Here is a 21,682-nt window from a genome sequence, read left to right as displayed (position 1 = left end):
TGTGAATGGTGTGGCCACACAGATGTAATTGTAAGTAGGGTCCTTGCAGGTGGGGGAGAGCAGATGCACTGCAGAGGTGGGTCTCTGTGTGTAATAAATGCCTTAGTGGGCCCTGCCAAGGTGGATCATCACACAAACACACCATACGTAGTGGAGTATAAAAGTAAATTTTGAGCCGGGCGATGGTGGCGCACGCCTTTAATCCCAGCACTCGGGAGGCAGAGGCAGGCGGATCTCTGTGAGTTCGAGACCAGCCTGGTCTACAGAGCTAGCTCCAGGACAGGCTCCAAAGCCACAGAGAAACCCTGTCTCAAAAAACAAAAAAACAGTTCGAGACCAGCCTGGTCTACAAGAGCTAGTTCCAGGACAGACTCCAAAACCATAGAGAAACCCTGTCTCGAAAAAACAAAAAAAAAAAAAAAAAAAAAAAAAGTAAATTTTGAAAGCATAGTTGATGGCTTAAAGTGGGTCATAGAGGGAACCCGCTGCAGGAGGGAAGAACCTTAGGGGAGGAACCTTACAAGTCCATGGCTTGGCCCTCTCTTAAGCTCAAACAAAATGGTGGCAGTTGCCCCTAACAAAGATGGTGCCAAGGTTGACTGCCTAGCTGCTCAGGGCAAGGTAAGCTGGTCTTCTTACAAACTCCTAACACACAGGAGCTTCTGAAGCCTGGCAGGCCCTGCGCTAACAGCAGAAGGCAGATACAGCCCTTAAGCCCCTGGCCTAAAGACCATGGAGGATCCTGAGAAGTGGTTCTATCAATCGAGTAAGTTCTCTGTCATTTTTTTTAAATCAATAACTCCAAGGAAAACTTTATCCTTCTCAAAGATCTCTGATACAGTTTGATGGCTGAGAGGTTTTGCCAGTTTAAAAAGGACAACCTCACAAAACAGATTTCAGGATAACTTCTTTTTTTATTATTATTATTATGTATACAATGTTCTGTCTGCACATATCCCTGCAGGCCAGAAGAAGGCACCAGATCTCATTACAGATGGTTGTGAGCCACCATGTGGTTGCTGGGAATTGAACTCAGGACCTCTGGAAGAACAACCAGAGCTCTTAACCTCTGAGCCATTTCAGCAGCCCCCAGGATAACTTCTTACCATGCTTAAATAAAAAATGTTTTAAGATACAAAACTCAAACAAAAAGGTGTTTTAAGGTATACAAATGCAAGTTATTAAGGTGTGTACCTGCAAGTTATAAAGTTCCAAGGACAAATGCAAGTTATCAGATTTCTCTCTCATTATGCTGCCATTCAGTCTTAACATTCTGATAAGCTACTATCTAACTGGCGGAGAGCTGCCACTACTATACTGCAAATTGGGATTTCAAAGACTCCTTGCTCATTTTCTAAAGATACTTTTCACTGTGTAAAAACATCCGTCACAGTCATTTTGGCATAAATATACTGCTGTTTATACAATGCATGTATCTAAAACTTAATGTTTTCACAAACTCAAAGAATTCCTGTGAGTTTCCAGGGAGCCAAACTAAAGGATTCACCTTAAACAGGTCAGATACACCCCTCTCTCAATTCCCTGGTCCTGATACCCTCCTCTTCAATTACCAGGACCTAAGGAAAAATTTTTTTCTTCCTAAATTTAACCTTGTTCTCTACTCTGCCAACACCTTGCCAGGTCCAAGAGGCACTGGACAGTTCCACACCACAAATCCTGGACAGGAGTGAAGCAACCAGCTACCCCAGGACGTAACCAGCTTTCTCAGGTCTCCCAAGACTCTGATGCCCACAAATCAGCAGGAAGCAGTCTTGAGAACTTGACATCCTCATCCCCTTAACCTGCCATACCTAACTCCTCGCCTTTTGCCTTTTTATTATAAGAAAAAGACGGGAATGTTATAATTATTCTGGCCTGCCCTGTCACCTAGGAACCCTGTTCCTTTAAAAGAAAAGCTCCACCCACTCCAAATCTCCCCCTTCCCACCAAGACAAGCTGATCTTAGCCTCTTCTCTTCTTTCCTTCCCCCCTTTCTCTTCCCTCTCTTTCCGTTTCCCCTTACCCTTAAGCCCTCCCATTACCCACTGAATAAACTCTATCTACCCAAGTTCTCTTTGCATGGGGTATCTGTCTGTCTCCCATCTGCTGCTCCCATCTGCAGTAGGACCTGCCAGGATTATCCACTCCATAAACCTTAACAGGCAGTTAGCCCTTGGAACCCATGGATGTCCTAGGAGCATTATGAGAAAGGACTCACAATACCCTGGCTTGACTGGCATTGAGGTTTGGGGGTGAGTGAGTCCAAGCATCCCCAGAATGTGCTGTCCCCACTGAAAAACAGCAAAGGGTCCAAGAGAGCAGCGTGGGCGTGGGGCCACACCTACCTTGATCTGATACTTCACTTTGCCTGCAAAGTGCTGGATGATGAAGGCGGGCTCCAGGACTGGTGTGCCCAGGAAGTACTTATTCTCCTCATGCTGCTGCTTGAACTTGGCCAGCAGGGTGTGACTTGTAGCATGTGGGAAGCTGCAGATAGGGAAGGACACACTCAGCCAGGAACCCACAGTGAGAGGAGAGTGGAAAGACACCAAGCTGCTGAGAGGGGCTGATGCCAGGTAGTGTGGATGGAGGACGGATGAGTCCTGGCACCTCTTTAGTTATTTCTTTATTGTCATGGTGTATAAGTGTGAGCATGCATTTGTGGAAGTCAGACGGCCTGCAAGAGCTGGTTTTCTCTGTGTACCAGAGGACCCGACCCTGGGGATTAAACTCAAGTCTTCAGGCTGTCATCTTAACTGACCAAGCTACCTAGCTGCCGCTAGAAGCTTGTCAGCTTCTCAACATGTACTGAACATTCATGTGGCAAGTGTGGGACCACAGGATTAACACAGAGTTTCAGGGGTACAATTCTTATATACCCCAAAAGGTTGTTTCTGCTGCCCCCTCCACTGTAGATCAGGTTTGCTTGTCTCTATCAATCTCCAGGCATGGGTCTGCTAGCTTCTCAGATCCCACTCTGGAGTGGCCTCTAGTTTTAGATCCATGTGTACCTGGATGTGTGCCCTGGAACTGAGGCCCTTGATCTCATGAAGGAGAGTGAGCATGGCCTCACAGATAAAGCAAGGTTCTGTTCTGCTGGGAAGGGGGAGATGGAGGAGTAAGAGACTCCTTGTACCTGGCTATTTTTGCCACTTGGAAGGGAAATGCCTCCCTGGGTTTTGGCACACCCTGCTGGTTCCAGCCTTACTGTAAACAAAGGCAATGCTAGGTGTGTGCCAGATGCCTGGCTCTGGGGCTCCACAGCTTGATGAGGAAGGAGGGCTTTCTGGCAGGGAGACACAGTAATTCAGGGCTTGGAAGAAGGTCTGGGAGGTGGGATACTCATTGCCTTGAGCACCCCAAAAAAGAAAATAATTAAAAAATTTGCAGTGATAAATATTAAAACATGGCTGTTTCAGGAAGCTAAAACCAGGGCCAGCAAGACAGTTCAGCAGGTGAGGATACTTGTGGCCAAGCCTGCTGGCAGGAGTTCCATCCCTAGGAACCACATGGTTGGAGGTCAGAAACAACAAAGTTGTCTTTTGGCTTTTGCATGCACAGTGCACACTGGCCACCTGATGACAGCACACCCGCCTCCCGACAACAACACACCCGCCTCCCGAAAACAACATACCAGTCACCCAACAACAACACACCAATCACCTGACAACACACCTGCCACCCGACAACAATACAACTGACACCTAATCACAACAATATATTTTTTAAAAGAGTGTGACACAGGGCGGGGCACCCAGTGAAACTGCTGGCAGCAGTAGGTTGTAGGCCTGGTTTTCCTCAGCGGCTGAAGACAGAGTCAGCTCCTGTGCTCCTGTCACAGAGCTCGCCTGGCCCTTTTCTCCACTGTGAGCTCTGTCACAGGCTGGGGATTTGGCCTGAGGCACAGAATCTGAAGCAGGCGATTCTGGGACCCTACCCCTTCTCTCAAGAATGACCTTGGAGACCTAATTCTCCTGCCTCCTCCCTAGAATGGCAGGTGTGTTCTGTGGTGCTAGGCAGGAGCTGCACCAATAGAGCCTCCAGCCTCACCACAGCACCGTGGACAGGGAAAGCTTCTCTGGCCTCTTCCGGTAAATGTCATGGGATTGGACTCTAAGATTCTGACGGTTTCTTGATTTGGGGGCATGTAGTCTCCAGGACCATGAGAGGTCAGCACAGCCATGGAAACCAACCCAAAGCTAATTGATTTCTGTAAGGGCAGTTGGGTGACTGAGACTCCTTTCACCCTTCCCAGCACACACACTGCTGGTTCTGCAAAGCCCCAGCCCTGCTCCCGGAACACAGGAGCCTTCCTGTAAAGATGTGTTCAGCCAGCACAGGTGAGTCACACGTCTGCTGTTTCCAGAACATGCTGCAGAAACACTAGGCAAATGCATGTGAGAAACTGAGCAGTCCAAGGAACCTGACTGGGCCCCTCCATTGGCACTGGCTCGACAGCCAGGGCAGGGACACTCACTTGCTCTCCTCGTCCAACAGGTAGAAGAGGCCTGTGGGCTTCTTGCTGATGAGGTGGATACAGCCCACGTTGTCGGTGTAGTCAATGTTGTGCCACGCAATGCCCTCACCCTGGTACTCCTCCTGTAGGGTGAGGAAGGTTAAGGAGGGCACCACCTTGGATTTGGAAAGGGGGCTCGCTCACTCACAGAACTAGTCCTGCTGATGTCCTCAGGCTCCAGGGACAACAAAGAGACGGCTCCCTGTCACAGTGGACAGTTCAGGGAGTCATGAGGGGCTCCAGCAAGTCTCCCCTCAGTGCGACTCAAGAGAACCGAAAGTGCAAGTCCAAGAGGACTTGTACATGTGTGTTTACATGACAAAATACCGCAGCCACAGTGACAGATGACTGGATAAATTCAACACAACCTGGCCATGAGATGGAATATCACTCAGCCTTAAACAGCAAGGCAGTTCTGACACTTGAGCAGGGGTGAAAATGGAGCCATTCTCCTAGGTTAAAAAACCCAGCAGTGGAAAGGCAAACACTGATAACTCCACTGGCCAGGGGCTAGAGGGTCACCAAATTTACAGGGTTTCCAGGGCCTGTGGGAGTGTGGGGTGGGGGGGTGAGGAGATGAGGAGGTGACTAACTACACTTAGTTATGTAACTGGGATGGAACCCCAGACAACTGAGATACGGCTGCAGAATGTGCATTGGCTGCCTGTCCATACCTATGGGTCCTGCCTCCTCAGAGAGGTTGCCATGGTGAAAGGAAAAGACACAGAGGTCATGCTTTGAACACCTTTAGGGGACACACAGATTGGTATGACAGAATGTGCACCCCCATTGCCTTGCTGCAGTGGCATCTAACATCCAGAAGAATTGAAAAGACTCTAGGAGGGCTGAGTGTGCCACTGAGAACAGGGACAGAGTACTGGAGACCGGGGAACCTGTGGTCTTGAGCCCCATGCACCGCTGGTACTGAAGGGCACTGCTAGGCCTTCAGGGTGCTTGGATTGGGGTGGGGAGTAGGTGTACAGGCCTCACCTGCTCCAGCTTGAAGATGTGCTGGGTGAAGTAATACTGCAGCTGCTCGTTGGCATAGTTGATGCAGAACTGCTCGAAGCTGTTCCGTTCAAAGTCCTCAAATCCAAAGATGTCTAGGACACCAATGGACAAGCACTGGGGAGACAAGGTGTAGTTATAGCCAGGGCCTCCCGGGGAAGCTGAGCTTGCTGCACGAGCAGGGATGTGTGGTACTGATGTCAGCTGGGCACAGCTGCCACCAGCTTGGCAATCATCATTTTTGCAAACAGGACCATTACTACTTATTGACGGAACCCGACTCCTACATTTGCAATAAGCGTTGGGGTGGAACCCAGGGTCTGGGGCCTAACAAAGGCTGGCCCACCACATTGTGTTGTTCTAGTGCCTGCATGAAGACACCAAGTTTCTGTAGAAGGTAAGGGGTCCTCTGCCGAGCCTGTTGTTTGCAGAGACCCTACAGGTTCCCAGCCTCCATGGTTCATCCCAAGGATGGGGTCTGTGCTTGGCCAGTTCAGGGCCTGTGTACTCACAGAAACGGCCTCTTCCATGTCCTTCTTGTTGAGGAGGGCGTGGTTGATCCTCAACACAATCCAGTCAAACAAGGCACTGTACAGAGACTTGGCCATGGAGTCCCGAGCAGTTATGGCCTGTGGGCAGAGGGGTGTCTCACTTGGGGTGGGTCAACCTTGCCAGGTGCAGGCCATGGTACTGAAATTCAGGGAACCAATCTAATTTTGTCTTAGTTTCATCAACAAAATCAACAGGTAAAATGGTTCATCTCCTGTCCAGTGTTAGGCTTGAGACTAGTTTGTTTGTTTGTTTTCCTTTAATATTTTAACTTTTCTTTTTTAAACATTTATTTCTACGTGGCCTTGAACTTGCCACGTAGCCAAGGACAGAACAATATCAAACAACTGACCCCGCCTTTCCCCCATGGATGGTTGGTTGCAGATGGGTGTCAGCACAGTTAGTTTTTGTATGTATACCAAAGATCTGAATTTAGGGCCAGCACGTGCATAGGCATTTCTGACTGAACCATCCTCTGGCCCTCAATCAGGGTTTTTACCTTCCCTGTGTTGAGGTCTGCCTGCTCCTACACTGGTCACTGGGTCACACCTGTTGTTTAGGCTCAGAATCTGAGGGCTCCAGCACCTGGCATGGGTGTACAGTTTGGCAAACCAGCTGAGGTGTGTGTGAGACCAGTCATGCCACCTGCACAACTGTGGAATAGCCATGGAGCAGGCAAGGGAGCACTTCTCAGCACATCTACTGTGAGGAGTGTCTGTTCTTTCCTTCTCTCAATGGATGTGGCCAGCCGCCTTAGCTGCTGAGTATGTCCCTCTGGTTCTGAATTCCTGGATGTTACAGAAATGTTACCACACAAAATGCTGCCTCTGCTGGGGATACTCGCTCACACAGCCTTTCTGGGGGGATACCTGAGCCATACAGGGTGTGGGCTCACTGCAGAGATGTCAAGTCATGTCAGGGGTGCTTTGGCCCACAAAGGCTCAAACTGTCCATGCTGTCTTCTGGCAATGTAAGCTGATTCCCCTGGGCAGGGCTCCCACTGGGAGCATCCTACACCCTGTTATCAGGTCCTTTCCTGGTGTAATCCATTTCCTGGTGTAATCCAAATTCAACTTGTAAGTCGCATTGCTCTTGAGATGTAAGGAGCTAAGAGAACTGTACTAGGAAGAGTACACCAGCAAATTGAGAGGATGACATAGAGACCTATGAGCTGAGGGCCACAGAAAGGCCACCTCAAGCACAAAGGCCAGTCACCTCTTTCCAGAACAAGGCAAGGGCTTGATATTTTCAGGTTTTGGGGCCTGGGGGGGGGGGCTCTATAGCAGTACTGAGCGCTGCACCTGCAGCCAGAGCAGCAGTGAGCATGAATGAGCATGGCTTTGTTAATAAAACTTTATTTACAAAACCAAGTGGGAGCCAGATCTGTCCCAAATCATGCTGGACTTGCACGGCCACTGAACATATGAAAGCACAGAGGGGAATGTTAAGTTCCAGTTCTGACTCTGAGCCATGCACAACTTCTTAGTTATCTATACTTTCAGATATCTGGAGCTACCTACGGTTGGAAAATTCCAGAAATTACTCAATACTTTAAAAAAAAACTCTGAACACTTGTGATGCAGCCTTGATACATCTTGAGATAGTTGTACCTCATCTGGGTGAGGCCTCATCTGGTTATCCAGTGGATCCTGGTGTTACATGCTACCTGCCTGTCAGTCATCAACCAGTGCCCTGGACTGGTTCAAGAAGAACAATTCTACCTAACAGGTAGAACAGTGGCATGCCACCGTCATCCTGAAGGAGGTTGGGGTGTTCTAAATTTAAGGCTTGCCTGGGATATGGAGTAAAATTGTCTCTGGCCAATAAGAAAATAAAGAGTAGATGCTGGCAGTTGACACAAGCTTGGAAAGACTCCCTTTAAGCGACAAGGTGAGCCACAGGAAGCATCTCTATTTTGAGCCATGAGACCACGCCCACTAGACTGGTAAGTGAGCCACTGTTATTTCTGGTCTGTTCTGAGAGGCATTACTGCTAACTTCATGCTGCACCCAACTCCTACACCAAGTTCTCCAGCGTGTGTGCAGAGGAAGGAATTTTCCACATGGGCTCTGCACTTTGTGGCTCAGCAGCAGTTGCACATTTGAGACGATCTCATGAGAAGCAGAGCCACAGGAAGAGGTCTGGTTCTGCAGGGCTGCGGTCCTACCTCACTCAGGCTGTAAGGCAGGATGAGCTTGTCGTTGACTGTCACTGCTTTTCTCTTGGTCAGGACTTCCACCAAGGTCTCCCGTTTCACCTATTTCCAGAGTGGGGAAAGAAAGGTCGGGAGGTGAGGCACTTGCTGGGCCTTCTGCATCTGGAGGCCAGCCCTGAAGGGCTGGGTAGGGCAGGACAGACCACAGAAGCTGGATTGGGAAGGGCCTCCCCACACCTAGCGCTCTCTTCTGGCCTCCTTCTTGCATAAGCACATACCTATTTTTGAGACTCTGTCTCAAAAATAAACAGGTAAATAAAATAAAAACAAAAATGTAATATAAAACTTGAAAGCAAAAACCCACAAGGCCAGGTGTGGTAGCACATGCTTTTAATCCCTGCCCTCAGGAGTCTGAGGCAGGTGGATCTAAGTTCTAGGACACTATCTAAAAAAATAAAACAGAAAGGTAAGCTGGAAGCCTGGCTCATCAGGACAAGTTTAAAGATTTATCTAGACAGCTCCAGGCCCTGACGTTCCATCCCCAGCAGCGTTACCTTCAGCCACTAGGTGCCAGTAGTGCTCCCAGAAATCTTCCCAGGAGAAGCAGCAGAGACTACACCTGCAGGAAAGCTGGACTTCCCACTTCAAACCATCACTAGCTGTGTCTGCACATGTGGGCTTAGCGTGTTTGGTGTAGTGAGAGGGGCCTGGGATTCCATGTGTGTGAGGGAAGCAGCCATCATGGGCCCCATCTCCAGCCCCCATCATAACACTTTCTTGAGTTGGGGAAGAGGGTCTTACTGAGGTTCTCAGGCAGGTCTCAAATATCCTGTCTCAATCTCCAAGTGACCAGGACAACAGGCCTATGGTACCACGCCTAGCCCCAAACTATATGTCTTAAATTTAATTGTCAAAAAAAAAAATTATGTTCAAGGCCCGCCTGGTCTACAGAGCAAGTCCAGGACAGCTGAAACTACAAAGAGAAAACCTGTCTTAAAAACAACGAAAGCCGGGGCTGGAGAGATGGCTCAGCGGTTAAGAGTATTGCCTGCTCTTCCAAAGGTCCTGAGTTCAATTCCCAGCAACCACATGGGGCTCACAACCATCTGTAATGAGGTCTGGTGCCCTCTTCTGGCCTGCAGGCACACACACAGACAGAACATTGTATACATAATAATTTAAAAAAAAAAAACCAACGAAAGTGTGTCTGACAGAAGAGGCTGTCAGATCTCCTGGGACTGGAGGTACAGACGGTCATGAAGGTGCTGGGATTCACACCTAGTGATCTCAACTTCTGAGTATGTTTAGCCCTGAACTGCTTATCTCCCTACCTTTACCTCCCAAGTGCTGGGACGACAAGGGCATGCTAGCACATCAGCTTTATGTGTGGTTGGAATGCGACAGGGTTTAGGGAAACTAGACAAGCCTCTGCCACACAGAGCAAGAGCAGCAGCCCAGGAAACCATGGTCTCACTTGTTTACATTGACCTGTGTGTGTGGATATGTGCCCATGAATGAAGGAGACCATGGAGGCTGTGGCCAGGAAGCAAGTGCAAGGAAGGATGGTGGAGACAGGAAGTACCTTCAGGAGCTCGGAGAGGGTATCCAACACCTCAGGGGGCCCAACTTCCAGGCCTTCATCCCGGCCTGTTGCTCTCTTTTTGTAGGTGACATTGCCCAGGTACAGGATAGCTGAGAGGACAGAAAAGATCCTGGGACAGAGAGAGAGGTTACTGTGGCCTGTGTCACTTGCTTGTCTCTGTAGCAGTGTCTCGTGCAGCCAGGCCAGGGGTGCTCTCCACTTCACACCCCCATCCCCACTCCCGAGTGCTGCTGCCAGATAGACCTCACAGACGACACACTTGGCTCGGGTAGTTCACACCTGCTACCAACTGCGCTCCAGCTCCAGCCCTGCTCGTTTTAGAGATGGGTTCAAGCTATGTAGCCCAGGCTACCCTCACCTGACGCCTTCCTAAGCACTGAGGGAGCAGATATACACCACTATGCAAACTTAGTTTAACTTTTTTGCTTGTTTGTTTTTGCTAACAGACAGGGTCTTGTTTATGGAGACCAGGCCAGCCTTGAACTTTTAACCTTACTGCGGAATGATTGTTGTTTTGCTTTTTTAATTTAAAGTCTCACTGTGCAGCAAAAGCTGCCCTTGAACATGCAACCCTCCTCTCTCAGTCTCTCCAGTGTGGGGATGGCAGGTGCACACCATCACGCTCAGTTTCAACTGGTTTGGACTACTGCCTCCTAGATCTTGGCTGCAGCCCTCTCCGGTGCTCCGTGTGGAATACCTCCTACTTTCTATAGGGGGCAGGTCAGAGCTGGAGGCTCAGCAGTCCACTTACTGCTTCTTGGTAGCAGGTAGGAAGCCCACCATCTCCATGGCCTGCTGGAGCCTTTCAAAGTCATGTTTGAGGTCTTCTCCATCTTCAATATTCAAGTTATGCTGGAAAAAAAAACAAAGGCGTGGGCACTCAGGCACTTCTGGCCTGGAGGGCAGTGAGCAGGGCAATCCAGGCTGGACAGAAGGAGGGCCAGGGCTGTGAATGAATGGCAGCCTTTGTGTGTGTGCTCAAGGCTGGGCTGGTGACCCAGCAGGGCCAGGGTGGTGGCCTGACCTCCCTGTGGCAGACAGTCTTGGGGCAGAGGTGGCGCCGTGGCTGGAGCTGTTTACCTGGTTGAGGTAGAAATAGTCTTGAGGCTGCTTCAGCCGGAATTCCTGGCGCTCCTCCTCGCTAACACCCAGCAGCAGATAATAAAACACATGGTAATTCCTGTGGGTGACCAGCAAGGGGAGTCAGTACGCGGACAGGTCCACAGCACAGTAAAGGGTGGGTGGGATGGCTCAGCTGGTCAGGGCACCTGCTGCTAAGCCAGGGGACCCAAGTTCAATCCCCAGAACATGCTTGGTAGGGAGAGGGAACTGAGTCTCCAGGTGTCCTTTTACCACACATGTATATGCATACACACACACATGCACACTGAAATAAACAATTAAAAAAAAAATAAAATCTCAGCTAGTGTGGTAGTGCATGCCTTTAACCACAGCACTCAGGAGGCAGTGTCTTTGAGGCCAGCCTGGTCTACAGAGTGAGTTCCAAGACCCCGACTTAATATATAAATAAAAATTTTAAGTGCTGTTAGAAAAAAAAGAGGGCCGGGCAGTGGTGGCGCACGCCTTTAATCCCAGCACTTGGGAAGCAGAGGCAGGCAGATCTCTGTGAGTTCGAGACCAACCTGGTCTACAAGAGCTAGTTCCAGGACAGGCTCCAAGAGCTACAGAGAAACCCTGTCTCGAAAAAGCAAAAAAAAAGAAAAAAAAAGAGGGAACTCCCCAAGTGTCACAAGAGCAGGGAATGCGCGTCCCACCCGCTTCTTAAGCAGGTTTGTTATTCTGAGGTGGGCTCTCCATGAAGTCCCGCCTGGTCTGGACCCCGAAATCCTCCTACCTCAGAGTCTCAGTGCTGGCTCACGTAATACGCAGCTGTGCCAGCATTGTGGTGTTACTCAAACACATTTCAGTGTGGGCAGTAAGGGGCACAAGGCTGGAGGCCATGGTGGCAGGTATGTGGGCAACACAACAATTACTTCACCTCTGTGAGGGCAAAGATTAAGCAGGGCTGTGTTCAGCAACATCTCACACCCTGGGGGCTGGAGAGGTAGCTGCTCTTGTGAATGACAGGTAGTTCAGATGCTGGCTAACTAACTTCTCCCTCTTCTTATCTCCCTGGGCTCCAGGCACACACAGTGCACGTACAAACACATACGCAAAACACCCATATACATAAAAAAGAGAAAGAAATCACGCCCCACCTCTCATCCTTCTCCCGGGATACCAGGCGAGATTTTTCAAGCAGGTATTTCTCCACAACAGCTCTGTCATAAAAGAAAAAAAAAGGGAGAATTTAGTATTAATATTTCTTCTTCTTCTTCTTCTTTTTTTTTTTTTTGCCTTGGCTACAGTTGAGGATGGAACCAAAAACCATAAATTTAAGGCAACCACCATACTACTAAGCCCCACCCTCAGCCACTCACTGAGGGATCCTAGGCAGGGGCTCCACCCTTGAGCCACACCCCCAGTCCCTCCCTGGAGACTCTAGGGCCATTATCTATGTCTAAGTCAAAATCTTTACTTGGATGTTGTATGGTTGTTCTTTTTCCTTTCATTTCACTCAGGTTCTCCTATAGCCCAGGCTGGCCTCTAACTTGTGCCTAGGGAACACCTATCTGCTCCTGATCCCCTCCCTGCATCTCCTGAGTGTTGGCATGACTGACAGGACCATGCCACCATGGCCTGGCATACAGAGTGTTGGGTGGACCCTTAGGCCACTCCATATACTGTCTACAGAGCTAAGGCCCACTGTCCTCTTCTACTGTTTGAGACAGACCTCACTGTGTGGTTGAGGTTGGCCTTGAACTGCTGCTCTCCTCAGTCATCCTTTCTGCATGCTGGGGTAACGTGCACCATACACAGAGTCTCTGTAGTGCTGAAGGGAAACCCAGAGCCTCAAGCTCGCTAGGTGTAGCCACATCCCTAAGCCGTATCTCTGCTCTGGCCTAGCATGTGGCACCATGGTGCCGCCTGCTGCAAATGCCCTGAAGATCACCTGTGTTCTGACGTCAAACTCAGAAATCAGGAATCGGCTGACCGATGTGTTCCCGGGCAGAGAGGGCTGAGCATAGTTCCAAGGAAACCTGACAGGACCTGGGTAGGTGAAGGGACCCAGGCTAGCCCCGCAGAGGTGAGGAGAAGGAAACCTCCCCTCAACAGCAGAATGCTGTTAGATGAGCTTCAGGCATCTGCTTGGGCATACCCTGACCTGGAACTTTATTTTTGTTTTTTTGGTTTTTTTTTTGGTTTTTCGAGACAGGGTTTCTCAGTGGTTTTGGAGCCTGTCCTGGAACTAGCTCTTGTAGACCAGGCTGGTCTCGAACTCACAGAGATCCACCTGCCTCTGCCTCCCGAGTGCTGGGATTAAAGGCGTGCGCCACCACCGCCTGGCAGACAGCTCATTTTTAAGGTACAACCTGGGTACAGGCTGGCCTTGAACCCAGAGACCTGCCTGCCTCTGCCTCCTGAGTACTGGGATTAAAGGTGTGCGCCACCACTGCCCAAGATGGCCCTGCGCTTATATTGAAGTCTTTTCCTATTTTTCCTGGGTTGTTGACCCTATTATTTAGCCATGTATGCTAACGTACGAAAGCACAAGGCATTTCTTGCACTCACTGGCAAGTGCTCTATGGCTGAGCTGCACTCCATCTCCTCACTTTATAAGTTATGTCCGTTCAATGTGAGAACACATGTGAACCACGGCATGTATGAGGATGTGTGTCAATGGACGGTGTCTGGGAATCCTTGCTGAGGCAGAACATCTGTCTTAAACTGCTGTGACAGAAATACTCTCACAAAAAGTGGCAATCCCCCCAGGGCCAGTCTGGTCCAGACTACCTGTCAATCAAGGCTTTTCTCTCAGATTGACTCTTGGCTAACTGGAGTCTCTCCTGTTATGCTATGGCACACTCCAGGCCATCTAAACCCAGCTTCTGGCCGATTCTGTGCTTGCTGAATTCCATCTCTCCTGGTAGGAGTGCAGGGATGGCAGACGTGCGCTACACCTGGCTTCTCACATGGCTTCTTGTTGTTGGGCTTGTGTAGTCAGTGCTTTTCCCACTGAACCCTGTTCCTGCCTGCCACATCACCTCCGCTACAGCAGAGGCCTCTGACTCTGACCCTCACAGGTCCCTGGCTGTGTCCATACAATCTGGTTTTCTGGAGCTACTGTTTCCTCCCAGTTCAGTTTGGGTCACCCATGAGGTGCAGGGAGCAACAGAGACTGCAGTACTCTTGAAGCCCAGGCTTGAGTCCCCTTCATCTCCAAACAACAGGGAACACAACTACTCTGAATTTTTCATTTTATTCATGTTACTATTTCATTTTTATTTTGAATCTGACAAATGTGTATCTATATATATATATGTTTGTGTGCTGTCATGTGGGTGTATGCTGAGGAGCAACGGGTGCTCTTCACTGCTGAGCCAGGGACTAGAGTATCTGTATGTATGTGATGAAATCCAGTGTACATATGCAATTATGTTTATCACACGTAGATCCTCCACACAGTTATACAACCTGAGACTCACAGGGTCTCTTGCTGAGCAGTAAGCTCATCCATGTGGCCAGTCTAGTTGGCTAGTTTGCTCTGGGGATCCCTCCTCTCTGCGTCCTGAGTGCTAGGATGACAGGTGGCTGCCACACCCACACACCCAGCTTTCATGATGGTTCTGGGGATTCAAAATCTAGTGCTTACACCACACAGAATTTCAGCCCCTTGGCCATCTTCCCAGGAGCTCTCGGGTCTTTTATGCCTACTTCTAGTTTTGAGTAGGCCTGTCCCTGGAAGTAGAGGCGTGGCATCTTTCAGCTATGGTGCTTGCTGAATCTGAGAATCTGGAACATCTTGGATTTAAGTTTTGAATTCTGGATCCTTGGGCTATAGGAGGGCAGTACACACTTCTGGTGGTCTGGTGGGGGCTATGGTGTTCCGGGCATTATCTCAGGCATTCTTAGGGAACCCTCCCACTCCAGGGCAGGTGCTACAGGTCCTAACGACAGACAAGGAACTGAGGCCCCGACCTGTGAGGGTTTGTAGATCTTTCCATCTGAGTCTACCTTTTAATTTTATTTATTTTCTGCTGTTTTGAGACAGGGTCTCACTGTGTAGTCCCAGCTACCCTGGAACTTACTATGTAGACCAGGCGGAGGTCAGCCCTCTGTAGGACAGTGCCATTGGGCCTGCAGGAGACTCAAGAGCACAGGGTGGACACCTAAGGTACTGCCTGGACTCATAATTTCTTTAAACAAAAAAGGGGCTGGAGAGATGGCTCAGTTCTGCTGTTCCAGAGAATCTGGGCTCCATTTCCATAATGGCAGCTCACAGCCATATGTTAAGTCCAGTTTCTGGAGATCCAGTGCCCTCTTCTGGTATTTGTGGGCAACACACACACACACACACACACACACACACACACACACACACACACACAGCACAGATATGCAGGCAAAACAACCACAAAACAAACTCTAAAATAATTTTGAATAAATAAGCTAAATAAGAGAAAACCTTTTTCTTGTTTTTTTTTTGTTTTGTTTTTTGTTTTTCGAGATAGGGTCTCTCTGTAGCTTCAGGGCCTGTCCTGGAACTAGCTCTTGTAGACCAGGTTGGCCTCAAACTCACAGAGATCCACCTGCCTCTGCCTTCAGAGTGCTGGGATTAAAGGCGTGTGCCACCACCGCCCGGCTTCTTCTTGTTGTTTTTACAGGCATAATCCTGCTGTAGGGTCCAGGCTGGTCTGGGACTCCCAACACCCCTGCTTCTGTCCCAAGGACTGAGTCACAAACACTTCCTTCTCTTCCCTCAGCCACTCAGCCCCTGTACTAAGTTCATGTTTCTAGAGTCGGACTGTGGTGGACAGGCAAGCTCTGTGGAACCAGGCTAGCATTGCTGGAAAATGGCTGGCCAACTTCCTCCCCCAGTCTTTGGTGATTTCTTTTTTAGATTGTAGGCAGGAATTCCATTCCTGACTACACCTCCATCTTTTCAAATTTTGAATTTAATTTTTTTAAAAAATAAATTTATTTATCTTACACTCCAGCCGCAGTTTTACCTCCTTCCTCTCCTCCCCATCTCTCCCCACATTGCCCTTCTGTTCTCACCCCCCAATTCACTCCTCCTCCATTCTGTTTAGGAAAGGGCAGGTCTCCCATGAGTACGAACAAAACACACCATGTCAAGCTGCAGTAAGACTAGGCACACCCCATGTATTAAGGCTGAGCAAGGCAACCCAGTATGAGGAATAGGGTCCCAAAAGTCAGTAAGAGAGTCAGGGCCAGCTCCTGTTAGGAATCCCACAAGAGGCTAGGTACAATCTGGTCACAGGAATAGGTTAGTTCAGGCTACATATCTGCTGTTGCTAGGAATCTTAGATTCCAGGGAGATCCCCTTGTGCCAGGTTTTTACCTGACCCCAAAATGACCCCCCTTTTGGCACTGAATTTAATTTTATGTATATAAGTATTTTGTTTGCATGTGTGTCTGGGCACCAGGTTGAGTGCAGTGCCCATGGAGGCCAGAAGAGGGCGTCAGATCCCCTGGGACTGGAGTTACAGTCAGCTGTGAGCCCCATTTGGGCACTCAGAGTTGAACTTGGGTCCTTGCAGGAGCAGCCAGCCTCTAATTTGTTTGTTTGCTTGGTTGGTTGTTTTTGAAACAGGGTTTCTCTGTGTAGCCCTGGCTGTCCTGGAAATCACTCTGTAGACCAGGCTGGCCTCAAACTCAGAGATCCACCTGCTTCTGCCTCCTGAGTGATGGGATTAAAGGCATGAGCCACCACACCTAGCCTAATTTTTGGTTTTAAAGGTCTGAGGTCAGTAAGGGGGTCCTGTGAGAGGAGAGGCCTCCTCTGGGCCAATCTGCACTCACAGGAAACTGAAGCCTCAAGAATGAGGAACTTGGGCTCAGACCGGCCCTGACCTTTCCTTGGTTTTGTGAAGAAACAGTGACAGAAATATGACCAGACACAGCAGGCAAAGGCAGCCCTGGGTGGCAGCCTGTTTAGCACGAGTCTATGGCATCTCCGAGGCCAGGAAGCTAGACCAGAACATGGATACTGGCCAACATGAAATTCCTTTCTTGAACCCAAGACTAGCACTTGAACAGGGCAGCTTGCTGGGAGCCCACGGAAGGGAGGGGCAGCTGGGCTAGTGTACTAGGCCAGTCAGTACACTTGACAGACCTGTGCATGTGACCTAACCAGGTACTTACTTATCCGCTCATGTCCTGTGTTAGTAGTTTCTATCTACCCAAGGTTAGAAAGTAAGAAATGTAAAGTTCCAAAGTAAATGATTTGTAAGTCTAAAGTTGTGTGGCATTTTAACAGCACTATGAAACCCATGCCACCCTCACTGGCCTTCCAGGGTCCTGACTACTCTTGTATATGCTATCCTTCCGTTAGCTACTCAAGGACACCCTGGTTACCAGATCAACTGTCACCGTACTGCGGTGTTGGCTTCCTGAGGCCAGATTTACCCTAATAATGCCCCAAAGCCCAAAGAAGTCATCAGAAAGATGTACTTAGCCCATGGTCCAGATGCTGTGAGAGAGACTGTGTGGCAGCTGGACATCTGAGCATCAGGGCAAGGGCACCCAGCTCAGGTGGCAGAACTCAGGGTCCAGCTGAACCCTAGGTGGGAACATCGGGGCTAAAGTCAAGCAAAGAATGTGCAGTCAAGGGCCCAGAGCTGGCTTGACCTTCACCAAAAGCCTCTCAACTTGCACCCCAGCAGAGCCTGCCCCCTGCCCATGTGGGGGTAGAAGGCTGTCAGAGGCTCAGATCCTCCCTTCCACACCCAATGTGAACTATCAGTGGACTCCTGGGACTGCGACAAACCTCACTGTGCTGCAGAGCTTCAAGGTGCATCTGCTGCCACATAGCACAAGCCTGTGAGTGACTAAGCTGCAGGCCCACCAGATTGTCACCTCTACCCACCCCTACCTAACATCCTCATATCCACCTGCCAATGATCTGCTGCTCCATCTACCCTTGTAACCACTGCTCCACAGGTATGTCTGTTTACTCACCTCTGTCCACCATAGATACACCCAGCCCTGAGCTACATACCCTCCCACCCACCTACTCATCAACCCGTCACTCTATTCACCTATTTTCAACCACCCCAAACCCATTAACCACTCCATGAGCCAAGCCACCCACCAACATACCCACCTAAAATCTATCTACCCACTCAGGAATCCATCTGTGCACATATCCATATCTTCCCATCCACGCACCCTTGAATCTACCCACTCACAGATGATCATCCAGCCCAAGTCTACCCACTGACATACTTGGGAGTCTTCAGTATACCTGCCCACCCATAAATCAACTCACTTCCCTGATATAGATATGAATAATTTACATTGGTATGGATCTTGGTTTATTGATATAAATTTAAGGTCAATCTTGTTATATGTATATTTCTGCTCTTGATTGAGGTGTTGTGATTGTGTAGTTCATTTAAAAAATGTAATGTGTAATTAAGAAATATAGGTTAATAGATAATCCTCTATAATAGTCAGGTTTGTAGTCATGTTAGCTAGATTTTCTAGACGTACAGAGAAGTATTTCAGATGAATAGGGATTCTTCAAATCTTTCAGAGACCTTCAGAATATGGCATCTAAATGTTTTAAAAATTTAGAACTTTTCATAACAGTGAGACTATTGTGCTCCTGGCAGCACCAAGCTACTTCCAGAGGAAGATGGGCATCGAAAAGGCTACTTAGCCATTTGGGCAAGAAACTGCTCTTGCCTGGACTGATTCACTGGACATGCAGTACCCACGAGAGATGACTTGCCTAAAGGTGAGATGGTCCTTTGGGGTTCCTGCTTCATGAAAGAGTCTGCTAGACATTCTGCAGGACACAGAAGAAAGTGACAGACCTGTCTTTGAAATTTCCAACTTGATGGAAAAATCTGCTGAACACTATGGGCCTGTAGACTAAAGACGGATGCCCCAACGGTACAGAAGAACTTTGGGTAAATGTCCAGGCAGCAAGATGTCTCTGTCAATTCTAGAGTTTTGGAAGTTGTTTATAATGCACTTCCTGTTTACTTAGGTAATATTATATCCTTCCTGGAGTCTTTGATGGAGTTGAAGATAGTTATAGTTTTCCTTAGTTATGATAAAAGATAAAGTAGATATAAATATTGTAACTGTAATTCTTGCTTGATAACTGTTTTGTTATATGTAATTTTACTATATTAAAGTTAAAGCCTTCCTTTTTGTTTAAACAGAAAAGGGGAAATGGTGTAGGAGTTCCTTCTGTTTGTGGTGTTGCTTTTACTGGTTAATGAATAAAGAAACTGCCTTGGCCTAATTGATAGGACTGAACTTAGGTAGGCAGAGAAGACAGAACTGAATGCTGGGAGGAAGAAGGGCAGGGTCAGAGAAGCCATGGATCCTCTGCCTGACATGGACGCTGGTTAGAATCTCTGGTAAGAAGCCGGGCGATGGTGGCGCATGCCTTTAATTCCAGCACTCGGGAGGCAGGGGCAGGCAGATCTCTGTGAGTTTGAGACCAGCCTGGTCTACAGAGCCAGTTCCAAGACAGGCTCCAAAGCCACAGAGAAACCCTGTCTCAAAAAACCAAAAAAAAAAAAAAAAAAAAAGAATCTCTGGTAAGACACTGCCACATGTGATACACAGATTAAACTAATATGTAAGAGTTAGCCAATAAGAAGTTAGAGCTAATGGCCAAGCAGTGTTTTAATTAATACAGTTTCTGTGTGGTTATTTCGGGTGTAAGCTAGCTGGGCGGCCGGAACAAACAAGGGGCCCCCTCCTCATGTAACACTTCCCTCACACAAAATCTATCAATCTACCCATAAATCTACACCCTACCCATCTACCCAATTCATATACCAAACCCTCCTACCCAGGAATCACTCAAGTACCCAAGTTGCCATTTGCCTATACACAAAATACATGCACAAATCCAGCCACCCAGACATGGATCTGTCTGACCGCCTCTGTGCAGTCACTGCACACCCTTCACGTACTTCCCTGTCTCTTTCTGGGTAAGGGCCTCACATTTGGTTGATACTGGGGTCCACACCTTACTTTGCCTGTGACACCCCAATACCTTACAGAGTAGAAACCTTACAAAGGCCAGCAGGCTATGCAGTCTGGTCGGTTCTGACTAAAGGGTCAGAGAAGATCCTTACTGCATAGACCCGAAACCCTCAACACCACATTCGCAGATAGGGGTACACTTCAGGGGCAGAGCACTGGCTAAGCTCACGGGGGCTCTGAGTTCCAGCCTTAGCTTGAGGGGCACACAGACAGAGCGACTTACCCCCGCACGATACCACTCTCCAGGTAGTTAACTTGGATGAACTTCCCAAAGCGGCTGGAGTTGTTGTTGTGGGCTGTCTTGGCATTCCCAAAAGCCTGTGGGCAGCAAAGACAACACTTCAGACCCTGGCCTGGAGTCTCCACGGCTCCACTCTGGTCCCAGAATGCCTTGTATGTACAACGTACTTGTCTTCAGTGCCAGTGCATAGGGCAGGAAAAGATGGTTCAGTGGCTAAGAGCACTTGCTGCCAAGTCTGACAACCTGAGGTTGATCCCTGGGACATACATGGTGGAGAGAGAGAACCAAATCCTGCAAGATGTCCTCTGATCTCCATACATGCACACACAGACACAGACACACATATAAATGTAATAAACTTTTTTTTTTAATTTAAGAGCTTGTTACTATAGTTTGTGTGTTTGTGGGAGGGGTATTTATTACTTGTACTGTGCACCTGTGTGTGTCTGGTGACTATGGAGGCAAGAAGAGAGCATTAGATCCCCTGAAACTTGAGTATCAGATGCTTAAGTCACCATGTGGGTGCTGGGAATTGAACCCAGGTTCTCTGCAAAAGCAGCCAGTGCTCTTAACTGCTGAGTCACCTCTCCAGACCAACAACAACAAAAAAAAATTTTTAAAAAGCAAGTCTCAGGTGTGTGTCTGAAGCACGTCCCCATGTGCTCAGTCTGCCTCATGCAGAAGCTGAGGTCTCAGAAGTGCAAAGCCACACCCAGCTTCTCAAGTGGGAGGTGGGGATTCAAACTCTGGCCCCCATACTTGCACAGCAAGCAAGTCTATCTACCCTCTGAGCTGTGTCTTCAGAGCCTGTTTGTTTATGTCTTGAGATAGGTCTCACTCTGTAGCCTGGAGCTAGCAACCATCCTCCTGCCTCAGCCTCATTCTATATATAGAATGATATACTTGCACTCCTGTGCCCAACTTGTAACCCTCCTTCTTTAACAATTATGAAGCTTTAGCTGGGTGTGGTGGCACACACCTTTAATCCCAGCACTCAGGAGGCAGAGACAGGTGGGTCTCTGAGTTTGAGGGTAGCCTGGTCTACAGAAAGAGTTCCAGGATAGCTAGGGCTACACAGAAAAACCAACCAGCCAACCAACAAATGACGCCATCTATGGCACTGGATTACAGTGATAGAAGATTAAGACAAACAGCAACAGGTGGCCTCTGTGTGGTAGCCCAAAGGGAAATTCCACCAAGAAGCCTGATGGTGGAGGACCATGTGTTCTTCTGGGGCAGTGGAGGGCCAGGTGTTGTTCTGGGATGGAGAACCAGGTGTTCTTCTACAGCTGTGACACTTCAACTGAGCTAGTGCTGGTGACTACATGCAGGCCCCCAAAAGTCAGGCTCCTCAGGTCCAGAGGAAGAGTAAACAACCAGAAATTACCAAGTATGTAGTAAAACCTTGGGTACAGGTGGAGGACCAGCCTCTTCTCCCCCACTCCCAGTCATGTAGTAAAACCTTGGGTACAGGTGGAGGACCAGCCTCTTCTCCCCCACGCCCAGTCATGTAGT

The 21,682-nt window shown here is 48.8% G+C and overlaps 1 protein-coding gene across 19 annotated transcripts in view; it reads right to left on the bottom strand.

The window, feature by feature from the left end:
• The window catches only part of Myo9b (myosin IXB), an 88,973-nt gene that overhangs the window by 28,143 nt on the left and 39,148 nt on the right, over positions 1-21,682 (bottom strand). For all 19 annotated transcript variants that reach the window (XM_075987024.1, XM_075987014.1, XM_075987021.1 and 16 more), the window contains 10 exons: positions 20,150-20,244; positions 12,051-12,113; positions 10,912-11,011; positions 10,583-10,683; positions 9,811-9,940; positions 8,241-8,330; positions 6,037-6,153; positions 5,507-5,641; positions 4,478-4,599; positions 2,346-2,487 (listed from right to left, as the gene is read on the bottom strand). In XM_075987024.1, the coding sequence (XP_075843139.1) occupies positions 2,346-2,487; positions 4,478-4,599; positions 5,507-5,641; positions 6,037-6,153; positions 8,241-8,330; positions 9,811-9,940; positions 10,583-10,683; positions 10,912-11,011; positions 12,051-12,113; positions 20,150-20,244 (1,095 nt within the window). The remainder of the gene's footprint in view (positions 1-2,345; positions 2,488-4,477; positions 4,600-5,506; positions 5,642-6,036; positions 6,154-8,240; positions 8,331-9,810; positions 9,941-10,582; positions 10,684-10,911; positions 11,012-12,050; positions 12,114-20,149; positions 20,245-21,682) is intronic.

The sequence above is a fragment of the Microtus pennsylvanicus genome, chromosome 9 (genome assembly GCF_037038515.1).
Source record: "Microtus pennsylvanicus isolate mMicPen1 chromosome 9, mMicPen1.hap1, whole genome shotgun sequence".
Classification (NCBI taxonomy): domain Eukaryota; kingdom Metazoa; phylum Chordata; class Mammalia; order Rodentia; family Cricetidae; genus Microtus; species Microtus pennsylvanicus.
The sequence above is the reverse complement of the archived record's forward strand: the minus strand, read 5'-3'. Positions and strand labels throughout refer to the sequence as shown.